Source organism: Antedon bifida, chromosome 10 (assembly GCF_963402885.1).
Source record: "Antedon bifida chromosome 10, ecAntBifi1.1, whole genome shotgun sequence".
In the NCBI taxonomy this organism is placed as follows: domain Eukaryota; kingdom Metazoa; phylum Echinodermata; class Crinoidea; order Comatulida; family Antedonidae; genus Antedon; species Antedon bifida.
This window is the reverse complement of record NC_136235.1, coordinates 6,012,450-6,024,530: the sequence shown is the minus strand read 5'-3', so window position 1 is coordinate 6,024,530 and position 12,081 is coordinate 6,012,450. Positions and strand designations below refer to the sequence as shown.

Genomic DNA, 12,081 nt, shown 5'->3' with positions numbered 1-12,081 from the left:
ACAATCATCGTCATCATCAACAATGATTAAGGAATCATCATCACTATCTGTATTATAACACTCTGTCGCTGGAAGTTGCACGTATGGTGTCATTTTCGACAATTTACTCTGGAGATTAAATCTTCCATTTTGTTCCAATTTAACGGATTTTAATCCATTTTCATATTTGTCAAATGATGACGATAGTCTGTTCCTTTCCATCACAGCAACTGTTTCATTTATCTTGTCCTGCAGGTCGGCAACTTTTCTTTTTAATTGTTTGATTTTCGCTTCGTTTTTAGAAGGGATAGTGACATTTTCTTGTTGATGTACCTATGCAGAAACGTTTTGCGAATTAATGTTAACAAGTATACACAGACAGTAAATGACACTTTAACGACAATTTTATGATAGATGATAGTACACAACTACATCATAGGGCAGCAAACTCAAAACTGCCATTTACAGTTGTAAGATAAAACAGGACCACAAACATTGAATTGTTCTTACTTCATCGTAATCTGGTCTTGTATTAGAAGAACACTTCCTTCTATATTTCACTCTGGGTGCAGGCCTGTAACAAAGAAACAGTATTTACATCTCGCCTATTCATTGTTGTCTACAATATTGTTTGTTACGTTTAGTACCTTGAAGAAGCTATAGACCTCCTTTATTTCAATATTCAGTTATTAATTTTTGCAAAGTTTACGAATTAGAAAATAGAGAAACTAACGCAGCTGTTTCATTATTACTTACTTACTTTGTTACGTTTTACTTTTCTATGTTAGGTCCTATTATTATTTTTTCACTGTTTAGTGTTACTGTTAGATAAATAACATTTCTTATGTATAATACAAGTTGTGGCTGATTACCTTTCTGTGTCAGTAGGTCTGTTGATAGGCATTGAATGAAGCGCATGGTTTGAGATATCTTGTGTGCGATCGATATAATTTACAAGCTGTAGTCCAAGTAGTGGATTTGAACCCATTAACTGAATCAATTCGCTCTTTATGATAATCTGCAAAGTGAACACTTTTTTTATTTTCTAAGTATATTTTTTTGTCAATGTTTATGTTCGGATCCGATCCCGTTAGACGGCATTCCATACCGATGTTTTGTTAACATCTCCTATAATACATACCTGTTCATAATTTTCTTGTTTACTTGATGGCAGCAAGTTGATCTGATTCAGAAGACCAATTATACTTTTTAACTTGGTTGGTGTTTTCGAATACGATGCCTAAATAGAAAAATTGCATTCAATAATCGTGGGCCTATACATTTTAATACGATGTGACTAAAATTGGAAATATGATAATTGTTTGCTTAAAGAGATGTGTTGACAAATTGACAAATCTCATACGTATGTCATGTGCATTGCAATACATTTCAGTGCCTTCTCACCACGTTTTGATTTGTTTTTAAAATACCCTAAAAATAAATATACAACAGCAATTAAATGAAACAAAAAGCAATAATCAATAATATCAGAACTGATATTAGGCCTACCTTTACATCGTTTAGTAAGTTTAAAAATTCTTCTACTTCTTCTAGCTGTACATCAAAAGCTATAAAAAAATATTTAAAAAACATTGGCCTATTAATGTTTTTAAATAATCATGCCTATTGTATTTGTGTAGGCCTATGGTAGCATTGAATGTTGATCTAGGCCTACCTAGGCCTAGGCTAGTCCTATACAACAGACAATTAAAACAAAATCCATAGGCCTAAATTAATATTATATTTTTCCGTTCTAAATTAAATCAAAAACTCGCATCTTAACTTTAAAAAGAGTTTTTAATGAATTCCTTCTTACCTGATGAATACTTTTCAATCATGTGTTGGTGAACGACGGTAGACATTTTAAAGATTTTAATCGTTGCTTTCTTTAAAACAAACAAAACTTGATTTGAATATTCTCAGATAAATTATGCTTCCTTCAAACAAAACCGTTAAGTAACATTCTAATGTTCTAATTAGTGAAGACGCGCGCTCATTGGCGCGTGCAGATTTCGAAATAATCAATTAACGCAGCGTACACACAGCCAATGGAATTTGAAGATAATTATTTTGTTTGGTATAGAAACAAAACGCGCTACCTCACGCTACTTATAATTTTCGTGAGCACTAGGCGCGCCTAGGCCTATAGCAAATAATACCCCTTTCACACCAAAAGCAAAACTCCGGAGATCACTCCGGAGTTTTGGTGTGAAAGGGGTATTAATCAATTAATCAATAGATTATTTTAAAATGATGATTAAATAAAGATCGAAACGTCGAATCATGACTTCCCTCTCTCGTTATTTGGAGTTTAGTTTTAAACTATATACTGGAAATAAATGACAACATTAAAGTAAAGAAATACAAAATATAATTATAATTATTTTTAATTTTATTTTGAAATCAAACAAACTTATAATCTATTATATAACTTGAAGTCTAAACAAGTACACATTAATTGCGAATATATAATATGAGAATAGTACAGAACAAATAATAATTGTAATCAAATATAATTTCGTGAATTAAGTTTAAGGCCCTATAGAAAACAATCACTAAGTTCCGATATACTTCTGAGGAATACTTTAACATGAATAACAACTTTCTAATTATCTAAGAATTTGGAATACATACAGTATTTATGCCTAATGTTTAATAACCGGGAAATACCCTTTAAACTTAGATGAAGAATCAAGTAATAACATAACGATACAATTTGAACAAGGCATACTGGAAGCATTTATTCTTAGTACTGTGTAATTAAGATTTCTTTTAAGAAATACAAAAGTTTATTTTACAGAAATTCACATTCACGGTATTATAAAGGTGTCTGCATTGAAAACTACAGTAGTACAACTATTAAAACACCTTCAACCGTGTCCACTTAATAGGGTTGTTCCCTGAGTAGGAGTTGGCTGTAGTGTTAAAACATTCTTTTCTGTTATTTGTTTCACATGGAAAACCTTCAGGGCCCAACAGTGTCCCCTTGATAGGGTTGTTCCCTGAGTAGGATTTGGCAGTAGTGTTAAAACATTATTTTCTGTTATTCATTTCACATGGAAACCTTCAGGGCCCAACAGTGTCCCCTTGATAGGGTTGTTCCCTGAGTAGGAGTTGGCTGTAGTGTTAAAACATTCTTTTCTGTTATTTGTTGCACATGGCAAAGTGTCACTTTAATAGGAGTGCAGTCCCCTGTGAAGAGGTGTCCTAACAGAGTGGTTCTGAAAAAGTTGGTTATATTCAGTTGGGAAGAATAGCTAGGCCTATCTCAGAGAATGTACTAAGGAAAACCAAAACTTAAGCATCAAACATAAAGGTGACTTAGGTATTCCACTATACTACAGAAATAGGTCAATTGTAAGATTCCTTGAATATAATTATGTACATCTATTTCAGCTCTAGTAATGAAAACAAAATTAAGTAGTTTACATTTTTAAGATGTCAATAATCAAAAAATTCATTTACATTCACTAAAAAATTATCTTTTGTCCATATATACAGTACATAACAAATGAAAGATGAAAAAAATATTGCATATTTTATCAATTGTTTATATTATATCTAATATTTCATCATTTTTTTGTTACTTGGAAAACAAATATGTATACAGTGTCATAGATTGGTACAGATTGGTTTATTTACCAATTCATCAAATCTTAGTGAATTAAAAATGTGACCAAATTAGGCAAATAAATAAATAAAATATATTCACTTTAAAAACATACATTCAGTCAAAATGTCTACCTATATATCATAAGAAATTGTTACTATTATTAATTAAGTACTGTTTTTGAAACATAGATAAAATTAAAATTAATTGAAGAATTCCATGAAAAATAACTCTTTTTTTTACTGAACAAGTAAATTTATATTAAGTTTATTTTTTTATCCTTTTAAGCTCTGTTTACACTATCAAACTTAATGTTAAAAAAAGTTATGTGCCCATATATGGGCATGATGATGTCATATCACTACCATATTTGGTGATTTGAAAACTACCGTAGTGACTTCAAATGCTATCATAACCAGTTGCACCTTTTGTCCCTTGACATGTTATTATACTCCAACTATATATAACACCGTCCTGAAAAATGATTTTTAAAGAAACGAGAATAACTGTTTTATTATTTTTAGCAGAATACAAGTTAAAAGTTAAGGTAGACATGCCCATCATTTTTTTCACACGGGCTGTTGGCTGCTAATCATGAGACACCTTGATAATGCCTGTATTATTAAGCTCTGTCTACACTATCATTGCATCAAACTAGTTGACAAAAAAGTGTGATGTGCCCAAATATAGTAGCAATGTGCCCAAATATGGTAGTGATATGATGTCATCATGTCCATATATGGGCTCATCACATTTTTCTGTCACATAAAGTTTGATAGTGTAGAAAGAGCTTTAGATTATAGAAGATATAGGGATCTCATTTTTATAATAATTAAAAGAAGTCAGACTTACTGCAATCAGGCCAGGAAGTGAGTTCCAGAATTCATAGTTTGGTATTAACTCTTTGCCATTTGCACCCCCTAACTTGTTCAATATTATTCCCAACAGGAAATAAATTATTAATGTTGGAAAAAATCTATAGAAAAATAAGAAATAGAAAAAAATGTTTAAAATTAACTATTAAATTGTTAAAATGAAACTTTAAATTAGAGTCTAATTTGAAGAAAAACTCTATGACTTTTATCTAGTAGTCAGGTTTTAGACTTCTAGATATGGACTACCCAAAGCTTTGTCTACAAATTTTAATGTGAAAAAAATGTGATGTGCCCATATATGGACACGATGACATCATATCACCACCATATTTGGGCACATAACACGTTTTTTTGTCAAACAATAGTGTAAACAGCTAAATGATGACTTAATCTTGGAACATAAAAATCCATGTCATAATAAAAATTCTTCACATATCTGGACTATGTTTAAAGATATATTGTCCCCCTAAAAAATAATTTTTTACATTTTTTTGTTGAATATGCCAATTTAATATCACATAATAGTTATTCACTTTGACCAAAAACTTGATCCAAAAAAAAAACATTTTACACCAAAAAAATGTAATTTAAAGCAAAATATACCTAAATTGTCTGGAAGACAATGGTTTTTGGTTGAAATTAACCATTTCTTTTGTCTTTTTATAAAGTGAAATAATTATTTTTGATGATTTTTTTTCTACAGAAGTGAATAACTTTATCAAAACTGTGAACTTGCCTATTCAAAATCTGATTTTATTAATCTTTATTTTTTCATGTTTTTGGGGGACAATACATCTTTAAATATACTAACTATCTACTTGTCATGGCATTTTCTGTTGAAATAACATTTTTATATTGGTTAGTTATTTTACTTACATAAGCAACAAGATTGAACCAGTACTCAGGCCTTCTGATTGTGGTACTAAGGGTGCAAGAGATGGAGGTACATAACAGGCCTCAGCAGAATAAAAGGTGAAAACGTTCTGAAAAACAATGTATTTCAATTTTAGATTTGCTTGTCATATCTTAACAAAAACATGGCAGTGTTTATGGATGACTAAAAGTGAATTTATAAAGAGTATAATGACTCTAATAATAGACTTCAGCTCTATCTACACTATCAAACTAATTTGACAAAAAAAGTGTGATGTGCCCAAATATGGTAGTAATATGACATCATCGTGTTCATAGGCACATCACATTTGTTTGTCCCATAAAGTTAAATAGTGTAGACAGAGCATTTAGTTATATCCAGAATATATTTAGTGTTTTTTTTAACATAAGACCAAGATCAAGATTGTGGGGTATTAGCACAGAACACTGAGAACATTCATCTTATTTTTAAAAAAATGATTGCTGATCAATCTGAATTTAGAGTAGGAAAAAGAGTTTTGTATTGTTTTTCGCTTAACAATGTGTAGCGGGTAAGGTGGTATTGTGTAGTATCTAGCTATGTTACACTAGAGAAAATGTTCCCTGTCAATGAGTCTATAGGAAACTGCTCAAATGTGCACATTGTTAACAATTCCAAATAATAATTTCTTTAAAAATGTAAGTATACCAACGTACCAAACCATTTTTATTTTCTATTTTTGTATTTGCAGATTCAGGAACCGTACCAATGTTGCCAGATATTGGTAAAAGCCACATCGATTTCAAATCACATTTAAATATCAGAAGAGTACCATTTGGGTATTGTGTGTAATAGATTTGAAACATTGAATCTTTTGGAGCTAAATAAAAAAAACACATTTTATTACTGAATTATACAGTAGTCTTAAAGATATATTGTCCCCCTAAAAAAGTGTTTTTTCCAAATTTTTTTTTAATATGCCATTTTAATGTCACATAATAGTTATTCACTTTGACCAGTTCGAAAAAAAAAATGATTTATCTAAAAATAATGTAATTTAAAGCAAAAAATACTTAAATTGTCTGCCAGACAATAGTTCAATTAATCGTTTCGTTTTTCTTTTTATAAGTGAAATCATTTTATTTTTTTTTTACAGAAGTGAAGAACTTGATTAAAACTGCACAATATTTAAAGTTTGATTTGATTAATCTTCATTTTTTTGGAGGACAATACATCTTTAATTTAAGGTTTGGGTATAGAAAACACAAGGTAGAACTACACAATTTATTTTCTCACTTGGGTTTCATGGAATATAATATTGACTGATGCAGGTGTCAATTAATTTATATATTCGAGTTGTACCGCTCGTCTCGCCTAGAATTAGGCTAATGTTGGTTTATCCAAGTAAGCTAGGCACGAAATAGACAATCTCCTGCATACAGTGTTACACGGATGTTGAACAAATTTACAAAATGATTTTTGTTTTCATATTTATTATTATGTACAGTATTTTTTTATAAATGAACCAACACATTTTTAAGGCTTCGTTTGACACATTTTGTAGTTAATATTTAACACATAATACTTACTTGAATCTATAGGATTTTTGGTATGATCATATGATCCTAATGATGTGTAATTATTTATATCAGTGATATTACGAGACACAGCCACAGCCACACTACAACTGTCACAATTAAAGGATAACGGGAGAGTATTACAAACTGAGAAACTGTACTGACAAGATATAGCATTTTCTTCAGGACATTCATCATACTCATTTGTATCATAGGTCCAGTATTGAGCCCTAAATAGGAACAGAAAGAAGTAAAAATAAAAATTATAAGTTCACATACTGTATTACACAAAAGTTTTGAAATATATCAAACCTCTTACAAGATTATCAGAACTAGCAGTAACCCGTGCTCCGCACAGTCTTTTTCTGCCTTAATATGTTACATACTTTGCATGGGCAAGTATAATAACAGCGCACTTTGATAAAAGTACTAATTATTAAAATAAAAACAAATTGTATCATGAATAAAATTCGGAACTACTGTATTTACGGCCATTGATTTGTTATACACTATTCCTTCACTTCAATATATGTAGGCTAAATAATTAAAGCAATAGTACAGTGGATATGGAACTTTGACTTTACTTTTGACTGGAAAATAAAAGACGTTAAAGAAAAATTGTGCTGTGTAAATTAGATGATGCGCGCAAACACATAACGAAAGTATAAAAATGCCAAACTATATTACTTTGGGTGTTTTTCGTGGTGTATTAATTATTTGATACGTAGAGATATAAAAAAAAGTGGACAATAATCGAATGAAAAACACATTGATGCGGAAACACGAATTAAGTTTATTCATTAGCATTTTTATTTTTATTTCACTGGTTTTGATATTTTGCAATTTTTTTGTATGGGAGATTTGTTACGTACTTGACAATTTTTTTTTTTTTTAAACAAACAAATTGTTAACAATACAATTGGGAACTACTTACAGCCATTGATTTTGTTATACACGGAGTATTCCTTTACTTTGGCCTTAATGGCGGTCTCTCTGGTCCTTTTGTATATTTTTTGCTTTGTATTTTTGTTTTATTTATGGATCAAAATAAACTGATTTGTGACTTGTGACTTGTGTGTGACAATACTGGATTTGGGGTGCGCCTCAGAAAGTGACAACGTGCATGAGCGGGACAGACTTCTGTCAATCAGTCGGCAGAGATTAAAACATTTTAATGATAAAATATGAATTGGTAAGTTATCGAATTAAGATGTGAAGTATCGGAATAATAACAATGATTACAAAAAGTAGTCGAAATTAGATGATGCGCTCGGACACAAACATTGTGGGTGTATTTTTCATTGATATTTGAAATTTAGCGGAAACACGACACTCATTTGGATTCGTTTTATTTGTGGGTGTGTGTGTTTTTTTTTATTTACATTTTTGTTTATTTCATGGTTTTTTATATTCCCCTCACCCAACAACCTCCCATTAAATGGTCAAAAATGAAACAATGACACAAAACTATACACCCAAAATGTTATTTAAATTATTTATTTTGTGGAAACACGACACCTAGGCTATTTGGATTCATTTTATTTGTGTGTGTTTTTTTTTGTTTGCTCATTTACATTTTTTTTCATGTGTTTTTAGTCGCGTGGACGCGACTCAATAGTTCACTATGTCGGTCGGTCGGTCTGTCTGTCTGTCGGTCCGGTATCACTATGTGTTTTATCGCTTTTCTGTACTTTTTGAAGTGTTTTGATGTACAGAAAAGTTTTAAAGTACATTACTTTTTGAAAATTCATTTTTTTCTGAGAGCACGCGACTTATGGCTGTTGGCCTTGTTTTTTTACAATTTTTGTGTGTATTTTTTCGTATCTTTTTTGCTAGTTTTGTAATTACATTGTGGTTTAGTTTTGATTTTTAGCTTTAAACGGTGATACTTAATTAGTACACATGTCACGGATTGAACTCGAACCTACTAAGCATTCTGAACGTAGAGAAAAATTAACATTAAAATTTGGAGAAGGTATCCTTAAGTCAGAGAGGCATCGTAATATGCTGCCTGCTGAAAGACCTAATATATCTAGATTACGTAACCCCAATAGATTTACATTACCTAAAATAAGAACTAACCGATATAAAATTTATTTATAAAACAAATTAAATTCCTCCTGTGAAAAATTAAATTAAAAAAAAATATAATGAATGATTGTGCAATATTACCGCCTAAAATAATCAAATGAAGAGCACTGCAGACAAAGTTTGTAATATTCTTTTTTAGTTAGCATTGTATTTGTATTTTCCGAAATTTAATATATTTTTGTAGATTTTTAATGTTGTGAATATTTTAGTGAATAATTGTGCAATATTGCCACCTATACTAAAAGATAATAATAACTAGAGGGTACTACGAGAGTACAAACCTCCGCCTACTGTAAAATTCCCCTACATAAAATGCCCCCGGAAAATATATATATTTTAAAAAATTTTTTTTTATTATTTCTAAGTGTAAATAGGCTAACTGCACACTACTTAGTTGTGAATGAGAGTTTGGTGTAATGGTTATGTATCCAGTCTCTCACAGTTGAGATTGCTGGTTCAAGTCTCGTTGAGTTTTTTTTGTTTCTTTTTTTTTTGTGGACCTTGATCTTTGACCCTGACCCTTCAATTATATGATGAGTCATTGATCATTGTGGCTAATTTTGGTGAGAATAGGATAAAAACTGTGGTCTCTAGGCAGTAAAATAGTTTTTTTTATTAGTTGTGACCTTGACCTATGACCTTTTCCCCTCACAATCGAACTTGTCCAAGCTTTTGGGGCATAGATCATTGTGGCCAAATTTGGTGAGAATTGGATGAAAACTGTGGCCTCCAGGCTGTTCACAGACATGCACACACAAACATACAGGGATGAAAACATAACCTCCTTGGCGGAGGTAATAATAAAATAAAGAACAGTGCAGATAGATTTCGTTTCAATTTTTTATTGTAATTCAAACATTATTAGCTATGTGCTATTGCTTTTGTACATTTTATATATACCGTAATAAATAAATAAATAAATAAAAAAAAATTCATATCAATGGTCACGGCGATTTGCTCACTGAGCCAAACCGTGATTTACAAAATACATTCTGTTCCAAGAATAGGTGTAATTAATTTAGTAGCATTAACATATAGATGACCCACCTGCTCTACCTCATATGCATATCATCAGAAAAAGTTAAATACTAGGCCCTACCTATAAATCTATGTTTTAATAATTGCGTCAACATAGGCCTACAGTAGACTAGGCCTAGTAGTATATGTTGATGCAATTACTAAAACATAGATTTTCAACATTTTTTATGAAAAAATCTTTATAAAAAAGAATTAATTATACATGAAAATTGAATAACTAATAATAATTAGCAATATGATACATTTCGTATGATTCACACTTTATTTTATTATTATAGTGGTAGGGCTTGGTGGATTTAGTTAGGTCGAGGACCTGGGCCATCCATGGCCCATGACCACCCTTCCGGTCGTCAAGCAATGGATGGGGGTGACATAGCCTAGCTGCTGATTTCCACTGGATGTGTGTACCTAGCTAGCTCCATGCACATAGGCCTACACTGAGCTCAGTGAGTAAGAGACAGCACTCACTGAACTGAACTGGCTTAAAACTAAGCCTACTATACTACTATGGAGGTTACCTCCATGCTATTACTGCCTAGGCTAGTAGGCCTAGCTAGCTAGATTCAGGGACGATTCGGCCCTGAGACGATTCAGCCCGGGACGATTCGGCCCACTTTGTGGGCCGAAACGTCTCACTTTAGACCAAATTCATATTCATATTTTTGGTATTCAAGTTTTTAAAGGTGTTTAACAATCCGTATTTTATTGATATTGACAATGTTGATATAATATATATAACAAATTTTACTAAAAAAACCTAATTTTATATTTAATTTATTACTTCGAAAACCTTGTTTATTTCGTGCATTCGCCAAGCGGCCAAAACGGTTCAGGGACGATTCGGCCCTGAGACGATTCGGCCCGGGACTATTCGGCCCACTTTTGGTGGGATGATTCGGCCCACTTTTGGGCCGAAACATCCCACTTTGTGGGCCGAAACGTCTCACTTTAGACCAAATTCATATTCATTTTTTTTTTTATTTATCTAGTTTTTAAAGGTGTTTAACAATCCGTATTTTATTGATATTGACAAAGTTGATATAATATATATAATAAATTACTAAAAAAAAGTAATTTTATATTCAATTTATTACTGCGAAAACCTTGTTTATTTCGTGCATTCGCCAAGCGGCCAACAGAGGGCATAACTTGTTTACATCGTTCGCGTTACTAAAAAATGATTATTTTCGACAATGTTTTCAAAATGTTTGCTTTATTGCATCTTTATCCCTAGTAGTGCTACCCCATAGTCTCTCTGAAAATAAAGTTTGGGGAAAAAAGCTTATTTTATGCCTATAAATGCATATCAAAGCCGATAAATGTAAGTGGGCCGAATCGTCCCGGGCTGAATCGTTGCAGGGCCGAATCGACCCGGGCAGAATCGGCCCGTTACCAAAACAGAGGGCGTAACTTGTTTACATCGTTCGCGTGACTAAAAAATGATCATTTTCGACAATGTTTTCAAAATGTTTGCTTTATTGCATCTTTATCCCTAGTCTAGTAGTAGTACTACCCCATAGTCCCTCTGAAAATAAAGTTTGGGGAAAAAAGCTTATTTTATGCTTATAAAATGCATATCAAAGCTGATAAATTTAAGTGTGCCGAATCGTCTCAGGGCCGAATCGTCCCGGGCCGAATCGTCTTAGGGCCGAATCGGCCCGTTACCACCTAGCTAGGCGCCTAGCTAGGCATCTAGATATAGGCCTAGACAGGACTAGACTCTAGTCTAGAGTAGAGTAGAGAGAGGCTAGCCTCTAGGCTAGGCTAGGCCTACTTACTTGGTTAAATTATGAATATCAAAACCGTCAGCACCACAAATTTGTGCTCTTTGTGAATTGGCAGAACTCCAACACAATAGCAGTATTATAATAAAACACAAATACACATTTACAATGTTATTTTGAGGCCTAGGCCTATGTCTAAGCCTCCCAACAGCTTCCATCCTCGATCCCCTCCACGCGAAATGTGTGTCAGTCCTCAGGTGTATCACATGACTTACGTAATATACCTTGTTTGAGGAGGCGTATTCGACTGGTCACAATAACTACTTTTTTGCGA

The 12,081-nt window shown here is 32.1% G+C and overlaps 1 protein-coding gene across 2 annotated transcripts; it reads right to left on the bottom strand.

The window, feature by feature from the left end:
• Positions 1-2,353: 2,353 nt before the first annotated feature.
• Positions 2,354-11,982, bottom strand: LOC144853739 (uncharacterized). Of its 2 annotated transcripts, none has more exons than XM_078711545.1 (7): positions 11,802-11,982; positions 6,907-7,124; positions 6,034-6,197; positions 5,341-5,447; positions 4,442-4,565; positions 3,044-4,063; positions 2,354-2,942 (listed from the first exon to the last, which is right to left on the bottom strand). In XM_078711545.1, the coding sequence occupies exons 1-6, from the start codon at positions 11,963-11,965 to the stop codon at positions 3,989-3,991; spliced, it is 852 nt and encodes a 283-aa protein (XP_078567671.1). In that variant the 5' UTR covers positions 11,966-11,982; the 3' UTR covers positions 2,354-2,942; positions 3,044-3,988. The 2 variants fall into 2 exon arrangements, with proteins under 2 accessions (XP_078567671.1, XP_078567672.1); XM_078711546.1 differs by having other exon boundaries at positions 2,354-2,847.
• Between the last annotated feature and the right edge of the window lie 99 nt (positions 11,983-12,081).

Bases quoted from the DNA above. Each gene is read 5' to 3' on its own strand.
- LOC144853739 (XM_078711545.1), bottom strand. From the start codon at position 11,965: ATGGAAGCTGTTGGGAGGCTTAGACATAGGCCTAGGCCTCAAAATAAC. The intron at 5,448-6,033 runs GTACGTTGGTAT...ATTGTTTTTCAG, and splicing joins TAGAAAATAAAAATGGTTTG to AACGTTTTCACCTTTTATTC. The intron at 4,566-5,340 runs GTAAGTAAAATA...ATTTTTCTATAG, and splicing joins GGTTCAATCTTGTTGCTTAT to ATTTTTTCCAACATTAATAA.